The 24,725-nt window shown below is 35.2% G+C and overlaps 4 protein-coding genes across 6 annotated transcripts; 3 read left to right on the top strand and 1 right to left on the bottom strand.

Moving 5' to 3' along the window:
• The first annotated feature begins 2,889 nt into the window (after positions 1-2,889).
• Positions 2,890-4,760, top strand: LOC142552194 (UDP-glucuronate 4-epimerase 3-like). Its single transcript, XM_075661881.1, has one exon. It carries the CDS (start codon positions 3,099-3,101, stop codon positions 4,425-4,427), a length of 1,329 nt encoding a protein of 442 aa, XP_075517996.1. The 5' UTR covers positions 2,890-3,098; the 3' UTR covers positions 4,428-4,760.
• A 926-nt stretch (positions 4,761-5,686) lies between these two features.
• On the top strand, positions 5,687-16,784 carry LOC142552193 (SNARE-interacting protein KEULE-like). Of its 2 annotated transcripts, XM_075661878.1 has the most exons (21): positions 5,687-5,915; positions 7,452-7,510; positions 8,267-8,348; positions 9,110-9,188; positions 10,101-10,151; positions 10,281-10,377; positions 10,473-10,505; positions 10,782-10,907; positions 10,983-11,174; positions 11,269-11,352; positions 11,426-11,524; positions 11,622-11,695; positions 12,007-12,100; positions 13,129-13,254; positions 13,337-13,432; positions 13,984-14,103; positions 14,192-14,269; positions 15,182-15,378; positions 15,621-15,711; positions 15,794-15,883; positions 16,418-16,784. In XM_075661878.1, exons 1-21 carry the CDS (start codon positions 5,843-5,845, stop codon positions 16,469-16,471), a joined length of 1,995 nt encoding a protein of 664 aa, XP_075517993.1. In that variant the 5' UTR covers positions 5,687-5,842; the 3' UTR covers positions 16,472-16,784. The 2 variants fall into 2 exon arrangements, with proteins under 2 accessions (XP_075517993.1, XP_075517994.1); XM_075661879.1 differs by lacking the exon at positions 8,267-8,348 and having other exon boundaries at positions 5,897-5,915.
• Positions 16,785-17,563: 779 nt separating this feature from the next.
• LOC142552192 (ATP-dependent Clp protease proteolytic subunit-related protein 2, chloroplastic-like) lies at positions 17,564-21,245 on the top strand. 2 transcript variants are annotated; one of them, XM_075661877.1, is made up of 9 exons: positions 17,564-17,720; positions 17,838-17,881; positions 17,984-18,056; positions 18,850-18,964; positions 19,291-19,428; positions 19,562-19,678; positions 20,468-20,536; positions 20,622-20,717; positions 20,800-21,245. In XM_075661877.1, exons 1-9 carry the CDS (start codon positions 17,659-17,661, stop codon positions 20,935-20,937), a joined length of 852 nt encoding a protein of 283 aa, XP_075517992.1. In that variant the 5' UTR covers positions 17,564-17,658; the 3' UTR covers positions 20,938-21,245. The 2 variants fall into 2 exon arrangements, with proteins under 2 accessions (XP_075517992.1, XP_075517991.1); XM_075661876.1 differs by having other exon boundaries at positions 18,844-18,964.
• Positions 21,246-22,291: 1,046 nt separating this feature from the next.
• On the bottom strand, positions 22,292-24,237 carry LOC142552190 (protein DETOXIFICATION 56-like). The gene is made up of 2 exons (XM_075661875.1): positions 22,637-24,237; positions 22,292-22,349 (listed from the first exon to the last, which is right to left on the bottom strand). The coding sequence occupies exon 1, from the start codon at positions 24,125-24,127 to the stop codon at positions 22,646-22,648; it is 1,482 nt and encodes a 493-aa protein (XP_075517990.1). The 5' UTR covers positions 24,128-24,237; the 3' UTR covers positions 22,292-22,349; positions 22,637-22,645.
• Between the last annotated feature and the right edge of the window lie 488 nt (positions 24,238-24,725).

Below are 24,725 nucleotides of genomic sequence, written 5' to 3'. Positions count from 1 at the left end.
AATAAATCTTGATTAATATTTTTAAAATTTTCCATTTTAACCAAAATGCCTTAAATTGATTAGCTAGAGTTTTGCGAAAATTTTATAAGCTCGTATATCTTAAAATATTATGAAAAAATAAAATTTCAAAAGCAAATGCAGTATAATTAAAATAAGTTTAACTGAAAATTAAATCAAACGTGTGTTGAAATAATTGGTAGTTTTGTACTATGTTTTAACTAGGGATGTCAATTTTCTTTATAAGTCCATTTTGTTGACTCTTATTATTAGCACCCTGTGTTGCTATAGCAAAGTCCATTGTTTAGAGCTTCCTTGCACACTCCTCTGACCCAAGGCATGCCATTCGGATTGTAGCTGGCTCATTTTCCTGAAACTTAAATATTTTATCTGCTGGATCCAGATGTCGATATAATAAGATCAGCCATTGATAGATCTGTTAATCAAATTATACCGATATTTATTACCCATGCCTACTATCTCTCTTATTTCTGCGGGACTCGCACAAGCATCTACTTTGTATCTGTGCCACTTTGCGAAAATAAAATGATCAACTCGAGTAGGAGAAGAGTATGTTGTACAATATTGTTAACATTTTCATCATCCTCCCACAAACAAATGTGGAAATGGGTAGCACACTTTCTGTTCTGTCATTAACTAAATAATTGATGAATCCTTCCAATCCTTTTAGAATCAAATATATTTCCTATCCTAATGACTTGACATGATTTTTTGGCATTGTCCACCCTTCCTGATTTTGCAGGTTTGGCTCTTCCAGGGCTGTTAATTGCCGTTACATTAGTGACTGTGAGCCAGTCAAAATCCAGATGCAGGGCTTCAGCAGGTTTTGTTAGTGCTAGTGCTCTAGGAATGGCTTGCGGCCCCGTACTCGCTGGCTTACTTCAGATTGAATTCAAGATATACGGTTTTACATTTAATCAAGTCACTTTACCCGGTTGGGTAATGGCTGTGTTGTGGTTAATCTATAGGATATGCTTGTGTGTTTCATTCCGAGAACCTGCTCGTGAGGTTGAAGTCAATCCCAACCCAGTCAACTGTTTTTTGTTTACCGTAGAGCACAATAAGATTGAGAAGGGTGTCTCAAGCAATCGCTGCTTTTACCATCGACTGAGAATGAACAAGATTCGTATCAAGAATGTGATGTAAGTGAAGAGTCTTTGGAGGACTCTAATCTACCAACCAAATCTCTCGGATCAGCCTACAGATGATTACTTGCGCCTTCAGTAAAGGTAATCTTAGCTATAGGACTCGATAAAACGGCGGTAATTCTTTTAAATTTCAATGCAACTTTACAGGTTCAGTTATTGATTTACTTTATGCTTAAACATGCAATGGAGATTCCACTTTCAGAATCGAGTGCCATCACAAACTACAATTTTGGTTGGACAACCGGAACAGTGTCGATTTTTTTTTCTTGCCTGAATCGGCCTTATGGTTCTTCCGGTAAACTTCATTGTCGGAATTTACGTAAGCAATATGTACGAGGATAGGTAATTTCAAGTCATCAATTCCGAGTAACCATACCCATCAATTTGTTAATCAACATTACCTTAATGATGAAACCAAATTGTATCTGAAACATTACATGGCCAACATCTGATACGTATTCGTCGTCACTTTCTTGTAGGCAAATATTATTGGCATCAGAAATTTTTGTCTAGTTTTGGAATACTTTTCAGTTTTCATCTTATAGTCCCTTATTCTTTTCCACAATATATCTGTTCAGGCCTCATCATGTTTGTTTCTGCTGAAGTGCTGGAAGGTTAGATTTCTCTTTCTCTGTTTTTATGACTAGATAGTCATCTAAGCATCGTTTTTGTATGTACTTTTGAAGCCATATGAGGCAAGCAGAGCTCGAGTTAACCGATGTACTTTTGAAGCCATACGAGGCAAGAAGAGCTCGAGTAGTCCTATATTCGAGCTCGACTAATCAGCATCCCCACTATTCGAACATGTGCTCGAAGATTTAATGCTCAAATATAACAGCATATATACTATGTTTTGGTATTGTTGCAGGAGCCTTCTATCGACCGAAGTTGGAACATTTGCCTGAGTGATTGCAGATGCAACAATCACCCTCGCGAGATGTTTGGAAGAGAATAAGCTCTTAAACGTGACAGTTCTACCTTCGCTCCATATGCAAACATTTATACGATAAAAACAAAAAAATATGATAACTCAATATCAAATAAGATTTAGGTTGAATTATTATTGTCAACATTTTTCTAAGGTACACGGGATTTTTATTTTATTTTATTATAACTCATGATATTAGTTAATTGCAATTATTAATATTTAAACCTAATGCATGGCACTTAAAATTATAAAACATAAATGGAATCTTTCGTGGAAATTTACCTTTAAAATTGCTGTTAATTAAGTCTAGATTTAATGCAAATAATTTCACTGCCCTGTCAAAATTCTTGATCTTACCCAATAATTTAGCAACTAATTTTGTTCAAGTAAAAATGGAAACAACCATTGAATAGGGGAAACGCAAAAATAAAAATTTAAGTTTTTAAAGATAATATTATTTAAAGGGTTTTATTTTTGTATGATTTGAAATTGAACTAAATAAATATTGAATTTATTGAGATCCCAAGGAATATATGGACATTATAATTTGTCTCTATAAAAAAAAATTATTTTTATATTTGATTTTAGGTTTCGGTAACCGAATTACTCATATTTCAAAAAGCTTAGAGATTAACGAAAAGGAAGGTTTGACTTTGGTCGATTTTGTATTATAATATAAAACCAAAGTGTCTCCGAGAATTGTACGATTTAAATTATAAGTAAAAAAATAAGAACAAAATTATTTAATAATATAGATTTTCCAAATTCCTCGGACTTTTCGAAATAAAGCACGGATCGCCAGCACACCACCGCCGCCCACCGTCCCTTATAAACCCCTCTCCTCACTTCATCGCGCAGATCGCATTTCGACTATAATCATTGGAAAAATTGATCATGGGAAGAACTTAAATGCGATTAACGCTGTAAATCTTGGCCCATTTCAGCCTGCTTTATTCTTGCACTCGGGAAATTTAGAACAATCCGAGTTTTTTTGGGGAATTTTAATGGCGCAACTGAAACCCATACTCTCCCATTTTGATCCGATAATCCCTTACAGTCCTGCAAAGTTCAAACCGGACAAAACGGCGGCGTATGGCTTCCCCCGCGTGCGTTTTCCTCCAAGAATCACTCTTTGGTCCTTCCTATTTCTCTTTTTGCTGCTTCTTTTCTTCTTCTGCTCTCCGCCTTCCGCCACTTCTGCCGGGAAGCGCCGTAGCCTCCAGAACAAGGGTTTTTCGGGCCGCCATAGGTTGAGCCCGAATGGGGAAACCAAGGCCCGGAACTCGGCGCTTCCTCGTTCTAAATCTGGCTTCTCTGTTTTGGTAACTGGGGCTGCTGGCTTCGTTGGAACCCACGTAGCCATTTCTCTTAAACAACGAGGCGACGGAGTTGTTGGGTTTGATAATTTTAACAGTTACTATGAAATCGGGCTGAAAAAAGCACGGAAGTCCCTCCTTGAGCGCCATTGCGTGTTTATAATAGAAGGTGACATCAATGATGCTGCTTTGCTTGGTAGGTTGTTTGAGATTGTGCATTTTACGCATGTAATGCATTTGGCTGCGCAGGCTGGTGTGCGGTATGCAATGCAGAACCCCAGTTCTTATATTCACAGTAATGTTAATGGCTTCGTTACCTTACTTGAGGCATGTAAAAATGCTAACCCTCAGCCTAGTATCGTTTGGGCCTCGTCTAGTTCTGTTTATGGCATCAATTCTAAGGTACCCTTTTCGGAAAAAGATAGGACCGATCAGCCTGCTAGTTTGTATGCAGCCACTAAAAAGGCTGGTGAAGAGATTGCACATGCTTATAATCATATATACGGGCTTTCGATCACTGGGTTGCGGTTTTTCACTGTTTATGGGCCCTGGGGAAGACCTGACATGGCTTACTATTTCTTCACCAAGGATATATTGAGAGGGAAAGAGATAAAGATTTTTGAAGGGGGTAATCATGCTACTGTTGCCAGAGATTTTACGTACATTGATGATGTGGTGAAGGGTTGTTTGGCGGCCTTGGACGCCGCTGAGAAGAGCACCGGGAGCGGGGGAAAGAAAAGAGGTGCTGCACAGTACAAAATCTATAATTTGGGTAATACGAGCCCCGTGCCAGTCGCGAAGCTTGTGAGTATCCTAGAGAAGTTGTTGAAAACGAAAGCTAAGAAGAAGGTATTGCCTATGCCTACGAACGGGGATGTCTTGTTTACACACGCGAATATAAGTTTGGCTGCGAAAGATCTTGGTTATAAGCCCAGCACTGATCTGGAGAGCGGGTTGCAAAAATTCGTGGAATGGTATCTCGATTACTATGGCTCGAAGAAAAAGAGCGCCTGGTGAATCGCCATTTTCTTAGGAAATGGATGGCGGTTTTGACTTCATTCATTTTCAATGTTTTCCTTATCAAATGCACATTTCAGTTTATGCTCCTATCCGGTATAGCTTGTTCATTTCTGAGAATGGTGCAGCCTTTAATTTGCTTGAATGCTATTATTATTTTTTATGGACATTTTAGATGGGGTTTCTGTTGGTTAAGCTCTACCACATTGCTAATTTTAGCTATTTCAGTCGTAGTCGAGATATTGTACATTCTCTGATGGTAGAGAAGATGCACTCATTCTGTGGTAATAATAGATGAGTAAAATGCACTTGTGCTTGTGTTTCTGCTTATGTATTTTTGCACTAAAATTTACGTTTTCTCAATCCCAAGTGTCTTGTCACTTTGGGAAAATGGATCTCATATACAATAACATATAATAAGCTGAGGGCATCTCCAACCGTCCTCCAATAACATATGGAGGATGAAATCTTCTCCAACCGTACTCTATTTGTTTCCTCCATTTTAGAGTATGCAACAGTGATCCTCTATTTATGGAGTATCACTGTTCATATAGAGGATTGAAAAGGGGTGAAAAATAATTACAAAATAGATATTTTAAAAATTGCCATATAGTCCTTTTGAAAATTAATAAGCGAATTACATGTAGTTGTGTCATGTTTAGCGAATTAATTAAGTTTAGTTAAATAATATATTATAAAATTAATTAATTATATGTGTGTATGTGTTCGAAAATGAAATAAATTAAAAAAAATTATTTGGTAATATTTAGAGGATATGAGTTGAAAATGAAATAAATTAAAGAAATAGAGTATTTGGTAATATTTAGAGGATATGGGTTGGAGAAGGTGTTTGAAAATAGAGATCATGGATCTCTATTTTGGAGGATAGAGGATGAAAAATAGAAGATATGGATTGGAGATGGCCGGAATCATCGAACAAATAATATTTTCTACAATATGATTTTTTTATAAATAAAAAAAATGAAGAAATGATTTAAAAATATTTAGAAACTAAGTTCGCAAATATTTAACCAGATATATAGGAGAATATATTTTTAAAATTTACATTAAAATAATATATAAACAAATTGGGCATTTATTAAAAAAATTTATTCAAATATTGTAATTAATTATTTATATTTATAATAATGGCCGCCCGACCCGGAATAATAAGGTCTAAGTAAGTAAAATGTTCGGGCTTGATCAGTCAAAACACACAGAAAGCCCGAATACGAAGTCCATTGATTATTCTAACTCAAATATCAAACAAACCATTACCTATTTCTTTTTCCCCTGAGATTTTCCTCCATCTCTCCCCCCTTCAAGAAGAGCACAGGATCTTCGATCAACGACACTTGGGATCGATCTCCAGGAAAATACCAAGTCATACCTTCTGGAACCTCGAATTTCGTGGCATGTCGATGTCTGATTCGGATTCGTCGTCGCAAGGCGGCGAGTACAAGAATTTCCGCCAAATTAGCCGCGACAGTTAGTCAATCTCTAATATCTCTACTCCTTTCTTGTCCTTCACGTGTTTATGTTTCCGTTTTTGGTGGTTTTTCTGTTTGCGTAGTTGAATGATTGAGTTGAGTCGTTATTTTGCTGTTGAGATTGATTTATGTTGCGCGAACTATTCCTGGAGTTTTCTGATTTTTTATGTGGTTTGGTTTCTGTTATTATGTATGTTGAGTTTGAAATTCAAGTTAATTATTGTTTGTCGAACTTGATCTCTGTCATTTTGTAGTTTTTTTTTGTTTTTGTCGATGCCAAAACTGAGATATGTGTTATAGTATTACTGGGTGATTTAGAATTAACTATCGAAGAAAGGGTCATGGGATCATGGTGGTAGGGAAAAGATTGTGTTGTGGAGGTTTATGGCAGTGATCAAAGGAGATGGCCAAAGAAATGGATCGATGGCTTGTGTATGGTACGCTGCTGAGGTCAGAATTCAATGAACTAAAAACATTACAATGGGTTAATTCAAGGGGATTTCTGATTTTTCGTGCAAGCTGCAGGGATGAGTGGGAGTCTAAAATTCCACAATGAATAAGATTGTCAACTTGAAGATATCCTTCCAATTTTTGTTCTTACTGAATGGGGTGTTATAATCATTGGGTGGCATTTCTTCAGCCAAAAAAGTTGAAATTTTTACATATCTATGGCCACAATATACGTAAATTCTCATGAATAACCTTGAAATTGGTATTGTGCCAAGTTTTAGAATCCGATATGCTCTTTGTTCCTTATTTTTTCTTGAAACAAGTGTTCTACATGAACGTTCATTTACGCATTTGAATGGACATGTGACTGGGATTCTCCCTTTTGAAACACGGAGTCAGTTGGTAGACATGTCGGAAATGCTGGGGCGTAGGTGGTGAAATTGTTGTTAAAAGTGGGAGTTTGTTAGATCACATAATGTAATGTTTCGTCAGAATATCCTAAGAAATTCCTTCAGAAGAAAAATAGAGCTCTCACTCTAATATTGTGATTAGATTTTTTTATTTTAATTAATCATACTTGTGAGGAATTTGTAATTATTTGCGGACTTTTGGCTTCTATTTGTTTGGAAAATTACTTAGAATCACTTGGATTAAGGATTAAAAGAAAGTGTAGAATTTATCTCAACTGAAGTGTTGTGGCCATTACTTGGGAAACTTTTTAAAATAGCATTTTTCTCGGAAAGGTGAGAAGGTTCTCCTTGCTGTGTATCGTAAATTGCTGAGACTGCGATAATTATATTTTTTTTTTAAAAAATGAAATTTGCAATTCCTTTTAGGGAATAAAGAGTTGTCGTGGAACACATAAATGCATTTTGTGTTTGTTACAGTTTGAGACATTTCTTCACTTTAAGGCCTGAAATTTTTAATTTTAAATAATAGCTTACATATAAAAGCTGCAACTCAATTTGTTTGGTGTAATTTGTGCAGTTGCATTGCCATACTGAATCATCGCATTCTGGTGTTGTTTGATTTTGTTGAATTGTCTATGCTATTTGTCACTTTTAAAAGTGTGTGTGATTTTCAGGATTATTATATGAAATGCTTCGATCAGCCAAAACAGGGGACTCAAAGTCAAGTTGGAAGGTAGAAGCAATGTAGATATTAATTTCCTTTTTGGTTGTCTTCATTGTTTGGGATTATGTTGATCTTCATTGCTATGTTTCAATGAAAAATAAATTAGAAAGTATATTGATAATCTTTGATATCTGTTCAGAACATCCTTGTATAAAAGTTTACTGTTCACCAGAGTGATATAATCTAAATACCCCTTTGTTCAAACATTTATCAGGGCCATTAGATATATTACGTTTGTTAAGCAATATTTTTGTCTCCTTCAACATTATATTTTTCCGCAAAATATCTCACAGGAGCTCAATGTATGAAGGCTTACTAAAAACATACCAACCATGAATGCCATCCATTCGGAGTTTGGGGCTGGAAATGAAGTTAATTTTTCAGATTACTTAAGGTTTTGTTAAAGATTAATTTGTGCCGGGCTTGCTAGGCAGTTATGAAACCAGTTTTTGTGATTGGAGCATATATTCTAGCAGTGATTTTTTTTTAATTTAGTTCGATCATGGGTTGAGCAACAAACAACCTTATTTGCTTTGCAGCCTCGCTTCTAAGCTTAAATTTGATAGAAAATCTATTAATTTTCTTATATCCGTAATCCGTTAAAGTCTACAACATTTGAAAGTAAACCATCGACAATTTAAAATAATTTCTTGTGCTTGTTTGAATTTTCACGAGGATGTTACTAGATTTTGATCATTTGTAGTTTTTGTTCATTTTAAGTGTGACCAGTAAGATTTCGTCACTGTCCATTTTAAACAATTGTAGGTACTTATCATGGACAAGATAACTGTTAAAATAATGTCATATGCATGCAAGATGGCGGATATCACGGAGGAAGGAGTTTCATGTAAGATATAGAAGGCCAGTCTGGGAAATCATATATTTATCATTATTAACTCACCTTGTATATTTCTTATAATTCTGCTCTTAGCCTGCTGTGAAATGGCGTTTTTTAATGCAAAAGCTATATGCTTTTACAATTTTACAATTGGTGAGTAGTTGGAACTTTGAACTCTAAAAAGGTCTTGAGCCATGTTTGTTACATGCGAATTGCTTAAGAATATATTTTGGGTATCAAAGTGTTTCTATCGTTTTCAAGGGTTTGTAAGCCTTACTTCCCCACTTGTTTTTTTTTTTTAAAATTAGCCACCATTCTGTTGGCAACCAATCAACAGTTTTTGTACCTTTTTGACTAGCAAATTACATTGAATCTTGTAATATATCGAATCTGGGCCATTAAATATCAGTTTTTGAGAACTTCTAGGATAGACTTGCTTTGATAATGTAGGGTTGGTGATTAGCCCTTGCAGTTGGGAAAACAATACAGGAATGTGTCTGAATCGTCAATGATTTTTTTAATTTTTTATTCTTCTTTTCTGTTTGCATTTTGACTCATTTGGAAAACCTTTGCTAAATGATTTTTGAATAACAAACAGGCACTTGATTGATTCTGGAGTATGAAAAATGTACTGACTCACTCAATTCATCTTTAACAAAATTTACCTTATCGGTTGTGTCATGAACCAACTGTGGCACATGGTGCATCCTTTCTATTGTAATATGACCTTGTTGAGTTTGAGTATGCAATGAATTGTGTGATATTTGCAGTGGTGGAGGACATACACAAGCGAAGACAGCCACTGCCAACCATGGATGCCATATATTTCATCCAGCCAACCAAAGAAAAGTAATGGATCTTATTTCATCATCTTTCGATAAGTAAACCAATGAATTTAAATCGTAATGCTTGTATATAGTTCAATAATGGTCACATCTTTTTGTTGCCCCATAACTTTCTAGGTCTGAGTGGTTATCAATCATGTTTCTTTGATATATAACGCATTTTGGATGCTATTGTTTCACAATTTTATAGGTGTATTCGTCTTTGACTGAGAATCTGAAGCGCTTGCTGTACTTTTCTTGTGAGACAGATTATCTTTCTGTGTGAATGAATAAATTGTTTATGAATTAGTTCGTTATTTCCTCCGCCGGTGATTTTTCATTAGTGTGATCAAATTTTTTTAAGAAGAAAGGAGCCGGCAATGCACATTTTCAAGAGAGAATAAATACAATTGTTATCACTTGGTGCTGAAGATTCAGGTTAAGGTTAAGGAAATTCAGAAAGGACAGAGTTGTTATAACACTTTGATGATGCGTCGACATCAACAAATCTTTTAAAATTTCATCCACTTTAGTTCCTTTATAGTACTGTTCATACAGCTCAACTATATGGGTATAAGTTCTGAATTCCATAAGCAATGGCCCTGATCGAATTATTGCTGGTTTGTAGTACTCATTTGTGTTGCACAGCCTGTGCTGCTGTGAGATCTTTAACTGATGCGCTGTTGACCTTGGTTGTCACTCTGCTGTTATCTTTTTGGTTTTTCAATTTCTGGGTTTTAATATGTTTTTGCAGATGTCAAAGCTATCCATCTCTCAAGTTTAAGGCATTTATAGTTTTTGTTTATTCTACTCAACCTTGCTTCTTAAATATATTTTTTTCATTTTTAATATGTGTAACAAGACTTCTGATTTTTCTGCCCCGATGCTGTCACCCTTTCATTCATGCTCTCATCTGTTTGTTTTCCTTGTTATGCAGCATCGTTATCTTTCTTTCTGATATGTCTGGAAGATCACCCTTGTATAGAAAGTATGCCGAGTATTTGATTGTTTGTTTTAAGCTTTAAACAATTTTTTGAAGTCCTTTGCCTTATCTTTATAAAATTGATGCTTATTGGTCGTCTCTTTCCTGTTTCTACTTGCTTTTGTTTTCTGTCAGAGCATTCATCTTCTTTAGCTCACCTGTATCTCGAGAGTTGGTTAGTCACATAAAGAAAGATGGAACTGTTTTATCTCGCATTGGCGCCTTGAGAGAGGTTATAATTGTGTACTTAAACTTTTTTTATGTGCAATCTTTATTGCATACTGTTAGACTTGGTTGTCGTTCTCATTTTGGATCAGAAATCTGCAGATGAATCTGGAATATTTTTCCATAGATAGTCAGGTATGCTATCCCCCTGATCCTTTCGAAATATTTTGTCTCCAACTCTTAATTTCCTTTCAAGGAGAATGGATGCTGAAACCATAATAGGTTCTATATGTGTGAGTTGTGACAGTTTTCGAATTTAAATAATATTATGTGACTTAAACATGAAAATAAGATGAGACAGAGGTGACACTTAGCAATTGCTAGCTCTCAATTTTTCAAAACTGTTGTATGGTGTGAAATTAGAACATTCTTGTACGTCTAGAGGTTGTGATAAATATATTGTAACTACAGGGTTTTGTCACTGACAATGAGAGAGCTCTTGAGGATCTATTTGGGGATGATGAAAGTTCTCGTAAAGGTGATGCGTGTTTGAATTTGATGGCTACTCGTATAGCTACAGTATTTGCATCATTGAAGGTATGTAGGTTATTGATTATGTGGCCATATCCAAATTTGAAGTGTCAAGACCTGCATAACTTTGTCTTGTGACAGGAGTTTCCATCCGTGCGTTACCGTGCTGCCAAATCACTTGATCCTAATACGATGACCACTTTTCGAGATCTAATTCCTACAAAGCTGGCTGCTGCTATTTGGAACTGTCTCATGAAATATAAATCCAGCCTCCCTAACTTTCCCCAGTCAGAGACATGCGAGCTAATAATTTTAGATAGATCTATTGACCAGGTTTGAACTGTCGATTTTGTTGACTAAAATTACAATATACTTACTGAATCCAAGTTGCATGCCCATATGTGACATTATGCTTTTTTGTATGAAGATTGCTCCGATTATACATGAATGGACGTATGATGCGATGTGCCATGATTTATTAAATATGGAAGGGAATAAATATGTTCATCAGGTCAGTCATTGAGTTGCTACTTACGTGTTGTTTGGGTGAGTTTAAACTCTACAATCGCTAATATACTTCTCAGGTCCCGAGCAAAACAGGTGGTCTTCCGGAGAAGAAAGAGGTCCTTTTGGAGGATCATGACCCCATTTGGCTTGAGCTCCGTCACTCTCATATAGCTGATGTATGTAGAATATGCAGGAACATTACATTTATCTGAAATTCCTGGTTTTGAAAGGAGCAAGTTGTAAACTAATTTTATCACTTGTTTACCACATCAGGCAAGTGAACGGTTGCATGAGAAGATGACAAAATTTGTATCAAAAAATAAAGCTGCACAAATCCATGGTTCGAGGTTGGTTCAAAGATTTTGGCGTCTAGCATCTGAAACGTGCATCTTCAAATTGGAAATATATTAGGGAGCATGTTTATCTCCGTGTTGGAATAGATCGATTAAAAATTCTTATCTTTTTACAATCGATTAAAAGCGCCAAATTATGTTTTTATGAGGGATATTTAACATGTACACCAAGTAGACAGTAGGGAACATGTGAAACTACTGGGATTTAAATGATTGATGTTGGCTTCTGTTTACTGTACTTCTATTTTGTAACTGGTTGCTTGTAACTTTTGTTATCATGCCTAATGCTCTCATGTTATGCGTAGGGATGGTGAACTGTCTACTCGGGATTTGCAAAAGATGGTTCAAGCTCTGCCTCAATATAGTGAACAAATTGAAAAGCTCTCCCTCCATGTTGATGTAAGTGTCTAGAATTTCTTACTCTGTCAACACATTGATCCCAGATAATGTTATTGGCACTTACAAAAGTGTCACAGTTTTATTTGTGTTTGTTTGTGTGACTGCTGCCGGTTCTGCCTCTTGTATTTATTACATTCAATGAACTTAACATGAGGCTAATTTTGTGTATATGATCGTATTCTTGGGAATCTATTTTGCGCCTCATGCATTGGCAGGTATGAATATTGATGTGAGCACCAACAATATGCTGAAGATATCCAGTATATATGCTCCAGTTACTTTCCTTGTGATGCAGACAATCGAAACACAAACTCTAGCACAAAGTGAAGCCAGATCGTGGTTTAACTTAAAAAACGATTTTAATAATCGGAAATTAAATTCCATGAATTTTTGAATTGATCTTTTGGATGTCCACTGGTTCGTAGAACAAAGACAATGGAGTGTCACATGTATGAATCTTGATAATATTAAATTATTTGCAAATCTGTTACAATTTTTAACAAGTTTGAGAGAGGATCAGAGGACTCACAATTTAATTGATGAAAAAATAAAATATAGTTGAATTCAATCCTTAAAAATAGCATTATAAAATTATATGAAAATTAATAATATAAGAGAGGTATAAGATTTTCTACTTTGTTTTATCTCAATGGCGGGCATGAAAAGGTACGGGTAGTCTCATTGACCTTGATTAGGATTACATCATTGAGCCTAAGTCCTATAGGTGCTACTTATTTGAAGAATTAATGGCAGAGGTTTGCTTTTTTTAACTAATAGCTCAGATTTACAATGATATATAAATTTTTGTGGCATGAAACCCTTATCAGTTTCAAAAATATAAACTGATATATCGAATGTTACCTTCTGTATAACATGAGCTAGCATTCCCTGATTGATGATTTATCATGAAAACTTTAAAAGAATAACATGTTTATTTCATTAAAGACTGGTGTTGAACAAGCCAATGACAAGTTTGTATTTTTGGATCGCTTATTTTCTTCATTTGCTAATTATTTGTTCTTCAACAGATTGCAGGAAAACTAAACAAACTTATCAGGGAATTGGGGCTTAAAGAAGTTGGGCAACTAGAGCAGGACCTGGTTTTTGGAGATGCTGCTACCAAAGACCTTATTAATTTTCTTAGAGTAAAAGAGGTTAGTTTTTTTTTCTCTCTCTTTTTTTTTTTGGTGAAAATACTCTTGGGCCTTAGCATATTTGGTGGTGTGATATTATCAGGATGTATCACGTGAAAATAAGTTGCGATTATTGATGATTTATGCTGCTGTTTATCCTGAGAAATTTGAGGATGGCAAAATTGGAAAACTAATGGAGGTCGGTGCCACTTGTACAATTATTTAGCTTATTTTGCATTATTTTTTATTTCGTTGTACATAACCCATTTTCATTTTTTATGTTTGAACTCTCATCAGTATGTTTCGAGGAGGAGGGAAAAGCAGTGCTTAACTTGAAAGAGTTTTGATGTTATACTAGATTTACAATTTGGAATACCTCTTTATGATGCATTTATTTTACTGATTTCTACCTCATGTAGACACTTCGATAGATTGATAGCTAATATCTTTTTGATGTACATGTGAGGCACCTCCTTACCGTTACTGATAAATAAATGGGATATTTATCTTTTAAGGATGTGATATTAATTGGGCATAAGAATTTTAATGTGGAGTTCTGTAGAGTCTGTTTTACTGGTTTTCGCGCACACACACAAACGTCTCTACGCTTTAAATTTGTGCGGATTTTATCCTGGACAATGGTCATACAACAGGCTGCGCTCAAGTCTTTGCATTGTCATTTATAATTCTGATTTGTTTTGTGGTATATACCACTCATACTATAATAACATTCTGATGTATGTAATGTAGTTGGCAAGGCTACCGATGGATGATATGAATGCAGTTTATAATATGAAATTTTTGGAGTCATCATCAGACACCAAAAAAAGCTCGATTGTACCATTTTCCCTTAAATTTGACGTTAACAAGGTACCAGATCTGTTGTCAGTGATTATCTTTTTTGAATAACCCCTGCAACTGATGCATATGTTTGAACCTTTTCTCCTTGTTTTTGCAGAAGAAGCATGCTGCTCGAAAAGACCGTCCCGGTGAAGAATCGAGATGGCAATTGTCACGTTTTTACCCTGTAATAGAGGTAGTTTATTCTCTTTTTGTATTTTTCTGGTTTCTAGTAACCTCGTGAAATAACCATTATTTGATTGTTTTTGTTGGGTAATGGGCGTAAAGCTCAAAATGAGAGACGGTGAATGCTGTATGTTGTGACAAATAAATTGAAAATTAATCATAAACAGGAGAAATTGCATGATTCTTCCTTCATGCAGGTGAGTAAGAGAAGAAGAATCTGACATTACTAAATCCCTTCAACATCACATTGAGGGTTGGAATCAAAGCACATAATCCAGAAGCATCAGTAAACCACAAATGTTCTAGCAGAGGTTACACCTTGGAAGAGACCTCTAATGGGTGGAATTATTATGTGCTTTTACCTATAACTATCAGGGTTTACAATTTTATAATGCTAACAAATCACCTGGTGAACTAGTCATAATATGACAGTATACAAGTGAATGCATTTTCCCCCTCAAATAACTATTCAATTTGAGTATTTTGGAGGTTATTTAACCTTTCTTATAGACAATTCAAAAAGGCAAAGACCAACATATTTTGCCGTTAGGCGGATTTGGAGTTAGATGAAGTTTATCCCATTGTGTTATAATGTAGACCTTCTTTTGTCAATCCTGTCCATATTTCTTCCCTGGCAATTTGTGGTACTCTATTCTTTGAGTGTTATCAATGGTAAAGCGGCTGAAACTTTTAAACTGATTTTGTTGTGATACTTTTAAGAACAGATTAGCAAGTACAAAGGCTTATCATTTTGTTGTGATAATTCTAAGAATGCATGAGTGAGATTAAAGAGGGCACTATAAGAGTCAATTATGAAATTTGGAGTTTATTCAGGAGTTGCGCACCATGTTTATGTTGCTATTATGCCATCTATTTTACTTTAAATGAACCTTTTGCTTAAATGTTACTTGTTTCCGTGCAGGAACTCATTGAAAAACTTAGTAAAGGTGAACTACCAAAGAATGATTATCCATGTATGAATGATCCTAGTCCAACTTTTCATGGAACTGCTCAGGGAGCATCTGTAAGGACAGGTCAACTTCCACCTCCTCATTCAATGAGATCAAGACGGACAGCAACATGGGCTCGTCCCCGAAACTCTGATGATGGGTATTCAAGGTAATTCTATGGCTATTGATTTGTAGTTTGTGTTGCAATTTTTTCCCTGGGTCTGGAATTTTGCTATACCCGAACTACTGTCAATCAAAACAGTTATGCACTGTTCATTTGTGTTTAGTCAAATAGCTAATACATTATGTTGTATTTCTTTGTATTCAGATCTTTCTTCGTATGTCCTATTTGATGCATACAGTAAATTTACCTCCACAGTTGCCTTTTAAAAAAAATAACTTTTCTTGCAGCGATTCGATTTTAAGGCATGCATCTAGTGATTTCACGAAGATGGGTCAACGAATTTTTGTGTTTATTGTTGGTGGAGCAACACGATCTGAGGTACTAATTTTGGGATGTCTTTTCTCTCTCTGTTCTCTGATGGGGCACACTGTGATCTCTTCTGAAACTTGTTTCATCTCAGCTACGGGTTTGCCACAAGTTGTCGACAAAGCTGAAACGAGAAATTGTTCTGGGATCATCCAGTCTTGATGATCCTCCACAATTTATCACGGTACAGAACTTGTTTCTTTTCCCCAGTACCCTTTACATTACATCCATTTATTGACCATGCTGAAGTGGAAAAAGTTTGGGTGCAATAAAAAATTGACTCCTAAAACTGTTATTGGACATACTAAAACTATTTAATTTATTAAAGGACAGGGTTAGTTTTTTATTGGTTAAATGAATTTTATTGGCCGAGAATAGTTTTTCTTGGTTAAATTGAATATTATCATCTTAAAAACAAGGAAAATCCCACAGCTGGTTGCTCTTGGGGGTATATAATGTATGCAAGGGATACAAAAGCTTGAACGCACTACGAATTCATGCTACTTTATGCCTGTAGCACTAGTAGGCAAGTACAGTTCCTTTGTTTGTGATCTAACAATTAAACAAATGTTCCCATTGAGTAATCCAAAATTAGGGGAAAAAAGAGTTCAGGCCAATCTTGGTATGCTTTCTTACATAAGTGAAGGGCCCCCTTGCCTGTCTATGTGTAGACTATTTCTTACCATCAACATCTACCTTGTTTGGTCGTTTTGTGCAGAAATTGAAGCTGTTAACTGCAAATGAATTGTCTCTTGATGATCTTCAGATCTAGATGCCCAATGCAGGTGAATCTGAATGTGCAATATTTGATGTTAAAAGATTCTCTGCCTATGCCTGGAGAAGCCGTCATTGTGGTTGCCTGCTTTGACAGGGGGTGGGTTCACGGTTTTTCTTTTCAAAGGTTTCACTAGATTCATCAATTGGACTTGGGATAGCTGTGTTTTGTAATTTATTTGTTGAGGTTCTCTGGAAATTGACATGTGGTGTGTGCAAGTATATTCTTTGAATTGGCGTGAAACTAGTGGGAATTTGGCTGTTTCAGATAGATAATGTCGTGAATTTATTTATACAGACCTCAAATACTATTTATTGCCCACATTTGAGGCTCCCTAGTGATTCAGTTCACCGATCCAGTAGTATTTGTCTCAACTGAGGACCTGTGATTCGTCGCAGAATCTGACCGGTGCCAATGGATTACAATTGATCGATTGAGATTAAATAGTTGTTACTCCCCATTAACTGTCACAAAAAGGAAAAATAAAGTCATAAATTAGCACATTGGATTCTTAAATTTCTCATAAAATAGCATGTCGAATAAACGGTAATAGAGAGGCGTGATTATGGGCTTAAAACGGTACATTGATTCTTAAATTCTAGAGATAATAAAGTTTATTTTTTTCGTCTATTAAATTTAGATTTTATTTAAAGTTAATAATATAATAACTACTACAGATGTATTTTAATCTTTTTTGAAATAAAACATGATAATAATAATAATAATAATAATAATAGATAAAAAGTTTTAAGTATTTACCTGGATTTTTGGATATAATTAAGATTTTTATTGAATGAAAAAGAATCACTATTATTAATTGAAAATGAAATTGAAACCGATTTTTTTTTTTTTTTTTTATGTTGGGGCGGGGGTTTACAAGGTCCCATTTTTGGGGACAAAATCGATTATTTACAGTAGTTATTTTAGTGTCAATATCAACTAAATAAAAGACTAGCTTTATGTTAATAAGTAATTATTGTTACATATATTAAATTCTTATGAGAATATATATTCAAATATTTAATTCGAAATGTAAAATAATTACGAATAAACAATTACGAGCTGATTTTTTTTAAAAATAAAATAAAAAAGATACTTGCCTAAGGAAAAAGATGCTGAATTTTCTGCCTATCCTGAACTGCAGCAACCCTCTCCACATTTTGGCCTGCTGATGCTCTCTAACAATGTCTCTCCTCCATTCTTCATGTCTCCAATCTACAACTGATATATCTCAGACTTCTCTCAGGTATTTTTTTCCCTTTTCTACATTTTTTTATGAATTTATTCTTGTCTTTTTTCCCTTGAAATGAAATTTCTTCTTGTTTTTTATGGACCATCATTTCTCTGTGTTTCTGTTTTGCAGCTGCGGGAGCAAAGTCTATGTGGGATTACGAGCTCAATCCCCAAGTCCGTATTAAGTTTTTTTTTTTGTTGATGGTCATGGTTGATTTTCTTGATATATAGTTAAAATCTTTGTGCTTTTGTCCCCTTCTGAAATTTCTTTCACAGATTCTTACAGGATTGAAAAGCCCGATTTAAATGTGGAATTTCACAATCAAGTTTACAAAAGCATTGCGTTGAGGTGAGATTCTCTGCTATTTGCAATTTAGGTTTTTTTATTTCCAATTATGAGGTATCAGGATTAGACTATGTTCTACTAGATTTGTTATGCTGTCATGTGCATATTTGCTGATCTGTCCTCTTCAGGATTTACGATTTTACCTTATCTATTTGTTTTGAGTTTAATTTGTTAGAATCAAATGGCCTCTTTTTCCTTTCCTCCTTGGTGTGACTGGAATATTGGGAAGATTGTCATTCTTGGTTTTCCTGTGTATTAAGCTGTTGGATCAATTTTTATTATTGCTTACCGGACATTTGTTTTGGTTGTAAATGACTGCTCATGGTCTCTGGTGTTGAATTCCTCATTTTTTAAGTTTCACCCACTTATGTTGCACAAATACAGTCAAAAGATATGATATTTTTTAAAATTAGGGTAGATGTGTAGCACAGACATATATAATTATATAAATCAAGAGTTTTATGTTTTTATATATGATTTATAAGATAACATGAAGCCTGTTTGAAGATTAGAAAGTAGCTCTCATAACATTAAGTATGGCTACGATGTGATAATATGATTGTTAGCCGAGTTGGATATGGTATTCTCATTTCATATGTTGACGGATACTTCTATTCAAGTTCGTTGTGAAATATACGTATATATCGTATTTGTATCTAGATAGTATTTGATATGGTGCATGGCCACTTTTAAGAGTATCCATGCATCCTGAATTTTCACTTCTACAAATATAATGTTCTCTTACATATTACGAAAAGCCCCTTCTATTTGTTATTTTCTCTAACTCCAGATCTAGTGGCAGCAAACCGACTCGAGGTCGAGTCTCAATGATGCCCATTGGAACACCTAGAGTGCCATATAGGAATGTTGCCGAGGGAACATGGCAGTGGGTCGATCTATGGAATGCTCTTGTAAGTCATTCAACTCTGCTTTTCTCCGATAAATTTGATGGATAAATGACTGTCCATGAAACAATACACAAAATTTTGAATGGTATGTTATTGTGTCTCCACTATCGTTTTTACTTCTACATGTATTTGAAATACTAAGCTATAGTGCCTTTATCAGATAATCTAGTCCATTTCAATTTTTGAATCTATAAACATTTCCGTCTTTTGTTCCCTAGTGCAAATGTCATTGATATAAATATGACAATACTTCTTCCTGTATATTGTTATCTGGTTCATTCATTCCAAGAAATTACTGCTATAGAATTTACTGGCGTCTTAAATTGCAGTACCGTGAACGTGTTATTTTTATCGGTCAACACATTGATGAAGAGTTCAGTAACCAGATACTTGCCACGATGTTATACCTTGATAGTGTTGACGATTCGAAGAAGCTTTTCTTTTACATCAATGGGCCTGGAGGAGATGTGAGTCATTACTTGCGACTCAATAGAACTTCTTTATCTATTTTTATTAATTTGAAATACTCCCATATGTCTGTGTCGACGCTCCCTTTCTGTACTCCTTTTTCACCTCAGCAAAATTGCTTCCTCTCTGCAGCTTACTCCTAGCATGGCTATATATGATACTATGCAAAGCTTGAAAAGTCCCATTGGCACTCACTGTGTGGGCTTTGCATATAATCTCGCAACCTTTCTTCTTGCTGCTGGAGAAAAGGTATTCTCTCTATAATTATTGCTATATATAGCCCTTTTGTTGGTCTAGACCCCCCTCGTTTAAGGAGTGACGGTGGACCAAAACTAATCAAAATTGAGTCTTGTTGCCTCTATTTTGGGGGAAGCTCTCCCAACGCCTACCTCACACATCTAACTTGAGATCATCATTAAAGAAATCGAGCTCGTTATAACTCGAACCAACATGTATTCATATTGCTATATAGCTCTTTGTTACGATTTTGTGATCTCCATTTTAAGTAGTCAAATCGAGGTGATACTATTGCCTTCTACTTAGTTTTGTTGGTTTTGTGGTCCGTTTCTTTAATAAAATAACAGGCAGTGTGATACCTTTAGCATCATGGTAACTAGGCCTCAGTTTGGACAAAGTATTTGCCTTAAAAAATGCTTTATCAAGTGGAGTTTTTTTTTTTTTTTAATTTGTATTTTTTTCAACCAGATGCAAAAAGTCATTCATGTTTGATAGAGTAGTGAAAAGGTAGTTTTTAAAAAATTTTGAAAGAGGAACTGGAGCTAAAGCCTAGAAGCAGCATTTTTTTTTAGCTTCTGGCTTGTCAATTGCTTTTTTTAAAAAATTTAAAAAAAAATCCATCCAAACAAGCTACATAATTTAGATTTTTTCATTTTTTTTTGTATTTATATTTTTCTTTGTTGAAGCAATTAGTGGCATCCTCTTTATCTATTAATTATGATGTTTCATATTACAAGGAGCCCAGAAATGAGAATATTTACCATAGTGTCATAATCTTGTTAACCATTTTTGGTTTTCAAGGGCTATCGTTATGCCATGCCTCTTTCAAGAATTGCGTTACAGTCTCCGGCTGGTTCTGCTCGTGGACAGGTTTCGCAAATTTAGTTTCATCGTCCTCGACGCCTTATATTTGTCATTTCTTGCAAGTAGTCACTTGCGTCAAACATGTTTGTAGGCTGATGACATTCGTAATGAAGCAGATGAGCTTCTACGCATAAGAGATTATCTTTTCAAGGAGTTGGCTAAGAAAACAGGCCAGCCCATCGATAAGGTATATGCGCGTGTGTGTGTGTGTATGTATATTCATCATAATAGTTGGAAAATATGCTCTGAACGGTAACATGGATACACAGGTTTACAATGACTTGAACCGAATGAAGCGCTTCAATGCTCAGGAAGCTCTTGAATATGGTCTCATCGACCGGATAGTTAGGCCTTCACGTATAAAAGCAGATGCCCCGCCAAAGGATTCTACCGCAGGTCTTGGTTAATTTAGTGATTGTGATAACAAATTGTTCGTAGGCTTCATGTGCCCATCTTTCCGAGTGATGCAGCAACATTCTTGCGCCAACGTTGCTTAAAGTACCTCAATATCTACCCAATCTTTGTAAACTCGGTTGGGCAATCTGAGTTGTGATACGGGTTCGATGCAAGAATATTAAAATGGATTGGCAGAACTACATTACAATTTTCATTCTATTTCTTTCGTTCAAAAATTATAATCGTGAGTTACGTTTATCGTGACAAGTAGCATTTGGAACATCTCCACTGATTACAAACTGGTTTATCATAACTAATATTCAATTGAATGGTCTGTTTAATTAAGTACAATTTAGGAAAATAAACCTGTAAAAATATATTAAATATAGAGGAAGTGAGTACAATTTTTTCTTCTTTATGAAGAACTTATTTTTTTATATAAAAAAATAAAATCTTAATAATATTGAGTAACGACTAATTTACTAGACAATCTCTTTTCATATAATTTTTTATTGTTACGGGACCCGTGGTTGCTATTCGTAGATGTGCACTCGGGTCTGGATAAATGCTCGAGTCGAACGCAGTAATTTGTAACTCACATTAATCAGGTAAATCACACTGGGCAAACATTGAGTCACATGCTCGTCCAACGAAATATTGATAGGAAATAGAAAATTTGACTAATTGGTTATAAATACATACACCTATTTCACTAACTTGAACATCTTTAGTATAATATTGTTTTTACATATGATGTTATAAATTTGATATTCCATATTTGGTGTGTCTGAATTTGGAGTCCAACACTCAACCTTAATGGTGTACCCCCAATTTGTTTGTTACGGAGGAGGAATACTGAAGGTTGAGGATTACAAGATTAGCTTTTACTAATTATATTGCAATAATTCAAAACATGGACGTCTCATACATTTTCCATTTTACATATATAAATCAATCACAGTTAAATTTATACATTTTTTTTACTTTAATATGTCAAATTCTAAGATAATTATGTTTGTAATTTGAAAGGCAATTCAATCAATGAGTTTTTGGGAGCTTTTGGGTAATATTTGTTTTTGTTTTCAAATTTATTTTTTTTTTGGAAGATTTGATTTGAGAGGCGAGTTTTTCATAAATAAAAAATAAAAATTGAGAAGTGAAAGGGATATCTTGCTTTAAGAATTATAGCCTGAAATTCTCATTATTCAAAACTCACGTGGATTCAATTAGAAAAGTTCCACTAATGGGTGGGAAGGATAATAAAGCTCTCAATCAATCTCCATTTTATTCACTATTTTTTAAGTGTGTGGGGCTTCAAAAAAAATTCGAGAAAAATGATTTTTAAAAATCAACTAACTTTCTTTATATCCTTTCTCCATAACACTATTACATTTTTATTAGAGATCAAACATACCAAATTAAACTCCAACACGAAATTTGAAACTATGTAATACAAAGATATCACGAGCCAAAACTCAATTATAAAACAAAAAATCACTCCAAGAAAACTATATTTGATATATATATACACAAACTTTTGTGAAACAAATCTTCTATTTGGGTCACATAAAAAAATAATTTTTTTTATGACAAAAGTATTATTTAATATCGTAAATATAGACAGTGTTGACTAGTCTCACGATGGCAAAATGACATGTTATATAAAAAAGGTACTACATATTTCAAACACTTGTTGATAACAATGCCAACTTTTCTTAATCATGAATTAACGTTCTTGACATGATGTTCACAATCTTGTTGAGAACTAGTGAGCATCCGTGCCTTCTCCGCCTCATCCTCCCAATCAATCCTCGCAACAAACACGAAAACCAAAACCAAACAAACAACCATTCCACACAAGAATCCCATCAACAACCCCCCTAGTCCAAGATGAATTCTAAACCCTAGCACCACTCCCAGAGGCAACGCAACTAAATAGAACCCGCAAATATTAGCATACATCCCAAGCCATGGCCTAGCCGTTCCCCGCACGATGCCGCCGCACACGGCCAACGGGAAATTCACCACTTCCACAATGGCCATCCAAAGCATCATTCTCTTCACGTTTCTTACAATCCCTTCATCACCACTAAACAATGGTCCCCATACGCCTCTCGCGGACACCATTATCGACCCGCCGAGAAAGCCCAAAATTATGCTGATGCATAGAGAAACATAAGCCGAACGGTAAGCGATTCTAGCGTTTAACGCACCTAGTTCGTTGGACACACGAATTGAAGAACATGTGGCTAGAGACAACATAACCGAGTAGAGCAAGTAATCGAAATTCAGCACGATTGCTAGAACTCCGACGGCTTGCTTCGCGTTCGGTAATCGGCCCGTGAGCAAGACCATTATCTCGTAGCACCACCATTCGAGACAAGTTGTGAGGCAACATGGACCAGATAGCTTGAGAAGCTTAATCCAATCATCAGTCCCACGTAACTCCCACCACCCTCCTTCTTTCCATTTCTCTCCTCCTTTCTTCTCGGTTATCAAAACATACAAACCGAGTAAAATCACAACTATCAGATCAGTGATCCACGCTGCCATTGAAACCCCTTCAAGCCCTTTTTCTCGTGAAAGTAGCACGTTGATTGGGATGTGAAGTGCCACGGCGAAAGCCGAGCTTAACATAATCGGAACTGTGATGTTCTGTGTGCTTAGGTATGCTTTAAGTGGACACAAGAACGAAGTTATAACCAAATCAGGGAGGAGATAAGCCAGGTAATGCCTTGCAGTGATTGAGATATCTCTTTCTTGGCCGAGCTGGATTAAGATTTTATCCACATTGAGCCATAAGAAAGCGATTGGAATGGTTGCTGAGAGCAGTAACAATGTGGCCATGGTAAGGGTCCTGTGCAGTAGCCTGAAGTTCTTTGCTCCAAAAGCTTGTCCACACATAGGTTCCATGGCTCCACAAAGTCCACTCAACACAGAAAAACCCGTCACATTAGCAAAGGTGAAACCGAGAGTCCCTCCCGCCAACGAGAGGTTCCCTAACCGGCCAAGAAACGCGGTAGATATGGCCAATTTGGCAAACCAAGTTAAATTCATTACAGTCAATGGAATCGCGATCCGACACTGTGTTTTGAGCTCAGAGAGAATAGAATTTTCAGCGCGTTTTAGGGTGCTATTGGGTGAGAGAGAAGGAGGGACGTCTTGATGATCATTAGCTTTCTCTGCTACACTTTCTTCCATGTATTCCAAGTTGTAATTGGTGATATGATATGAAGCTCAGCACGAGAATTTGGTGGGCTTCTTCCCTTTAATATGGGGGGAAATTGTGCTCATACACTTCTTCTCACATCAAAACCGTTTATTTTAATTCATATACATATGTATACATATACGAGCAGGTTTTTTGTGAGACAAGACGAGTCAACTCTACCGATATTCACGATAAAAAGTAATATTATTAACATAAAAAGTAATATTTTTTCATTATATATATTGGTGAGATTTTTTTAAATATTTTTAAATTGTTTGTACTTCAATATATTAATAAAATGTAAAATTTTTAATACAAAGTGTCTCTTCCTTCAACATAATTGTAGTTTAGACCATCATTAGTTTCCATAATTATGGTATGTCTCTCATGTAAACATAATTAAATCAAATTGTAATACGTAATAATTTCAAAATGCGTATGACATGTCACTAATTTTTATAATTATAATATCACTTATGTTTGAATATAAATCAAATTAATTTTTTTCAAAAAAACTGTATGTACGAAGAGACGTAGATATACATAAAGTGTTTTTCAAAAAAATGATATTTAAATTTTAAAAAATTC

Source organism: Primulina tabacum, chromosome 7 (assembly GCF_025594145.1).
Source record: "Primulina tabacum isolate GXHZ01 chromosome 7, ASM2559414v2, whole genome shotgun sequence".
Lineage (NCBI taxonomy): Eukaryota > Viridiplantae > Streptophyta > Magnoliopsida > Lamiales > Gesneriaceae > Primulina > Primulina tabacum.
This window is presented reverse-complemented; position numbering and strand designations above follow the sequence as displayed.

Bases quoted from the DNA above. Each gene is read 5' to 3' on its own strand.
- LOC142552194 (XM_075661881.1), top strand. From the start codon at position 3,099: ATGGCGCAACTGAAACCCATACTCTCCCATTTTGATCCGATAATCCCT.
- LOC142552193 (XM_075661878.1), top strand. From the start codon at position 5,843: ATGTCGATGTCTGATTCGGATTCGTCGTCGCAAGGCGGCGAGTACAAG. The intron at 10,152-10,280 runs GTATGCCGAGTA...GTTTTCTGTCAG, and splicing joins AGATCACCCTTGTATAGAAA to AGCATTCATCTTCTTTAGCT. The intron at 15,884-16,417 runs GTACAGAACTTG...CGTTTTGTGCAG, and splicing joins ATCCTCCACAATTTATCACG to AAATTGAAGCTGTTAACTGC.
- LOC142552192 (XM_075661876.1), top strand. From the start codon at position 17,659: ATGTCTCTCCTCCATTCTTCATGTCTCCAATCTACAACTGATATATCT. The intron at 18,057-18,843 runs GTGAGATTCTCT...CTCTAACTCCAG, and splicing joins TACAAAAGCATTGCGTTGAG to ATCTAGTGGCAGCAAACCGA. The intron at 20,718-20,799 runs GTATATGCGCGT...ATGGATACACAG, and splicing joins CAGGCCAGCCCATCGATAAG to GTTTACAATGACTTGAACCG.
- LOC142552190 (XM_075661875.1), bottom strand. From the start codon at position 24,127: ATGGAAGAAAGTGTAGCAGAGAAAGCTAATGATCATCAAGACGTCCCT.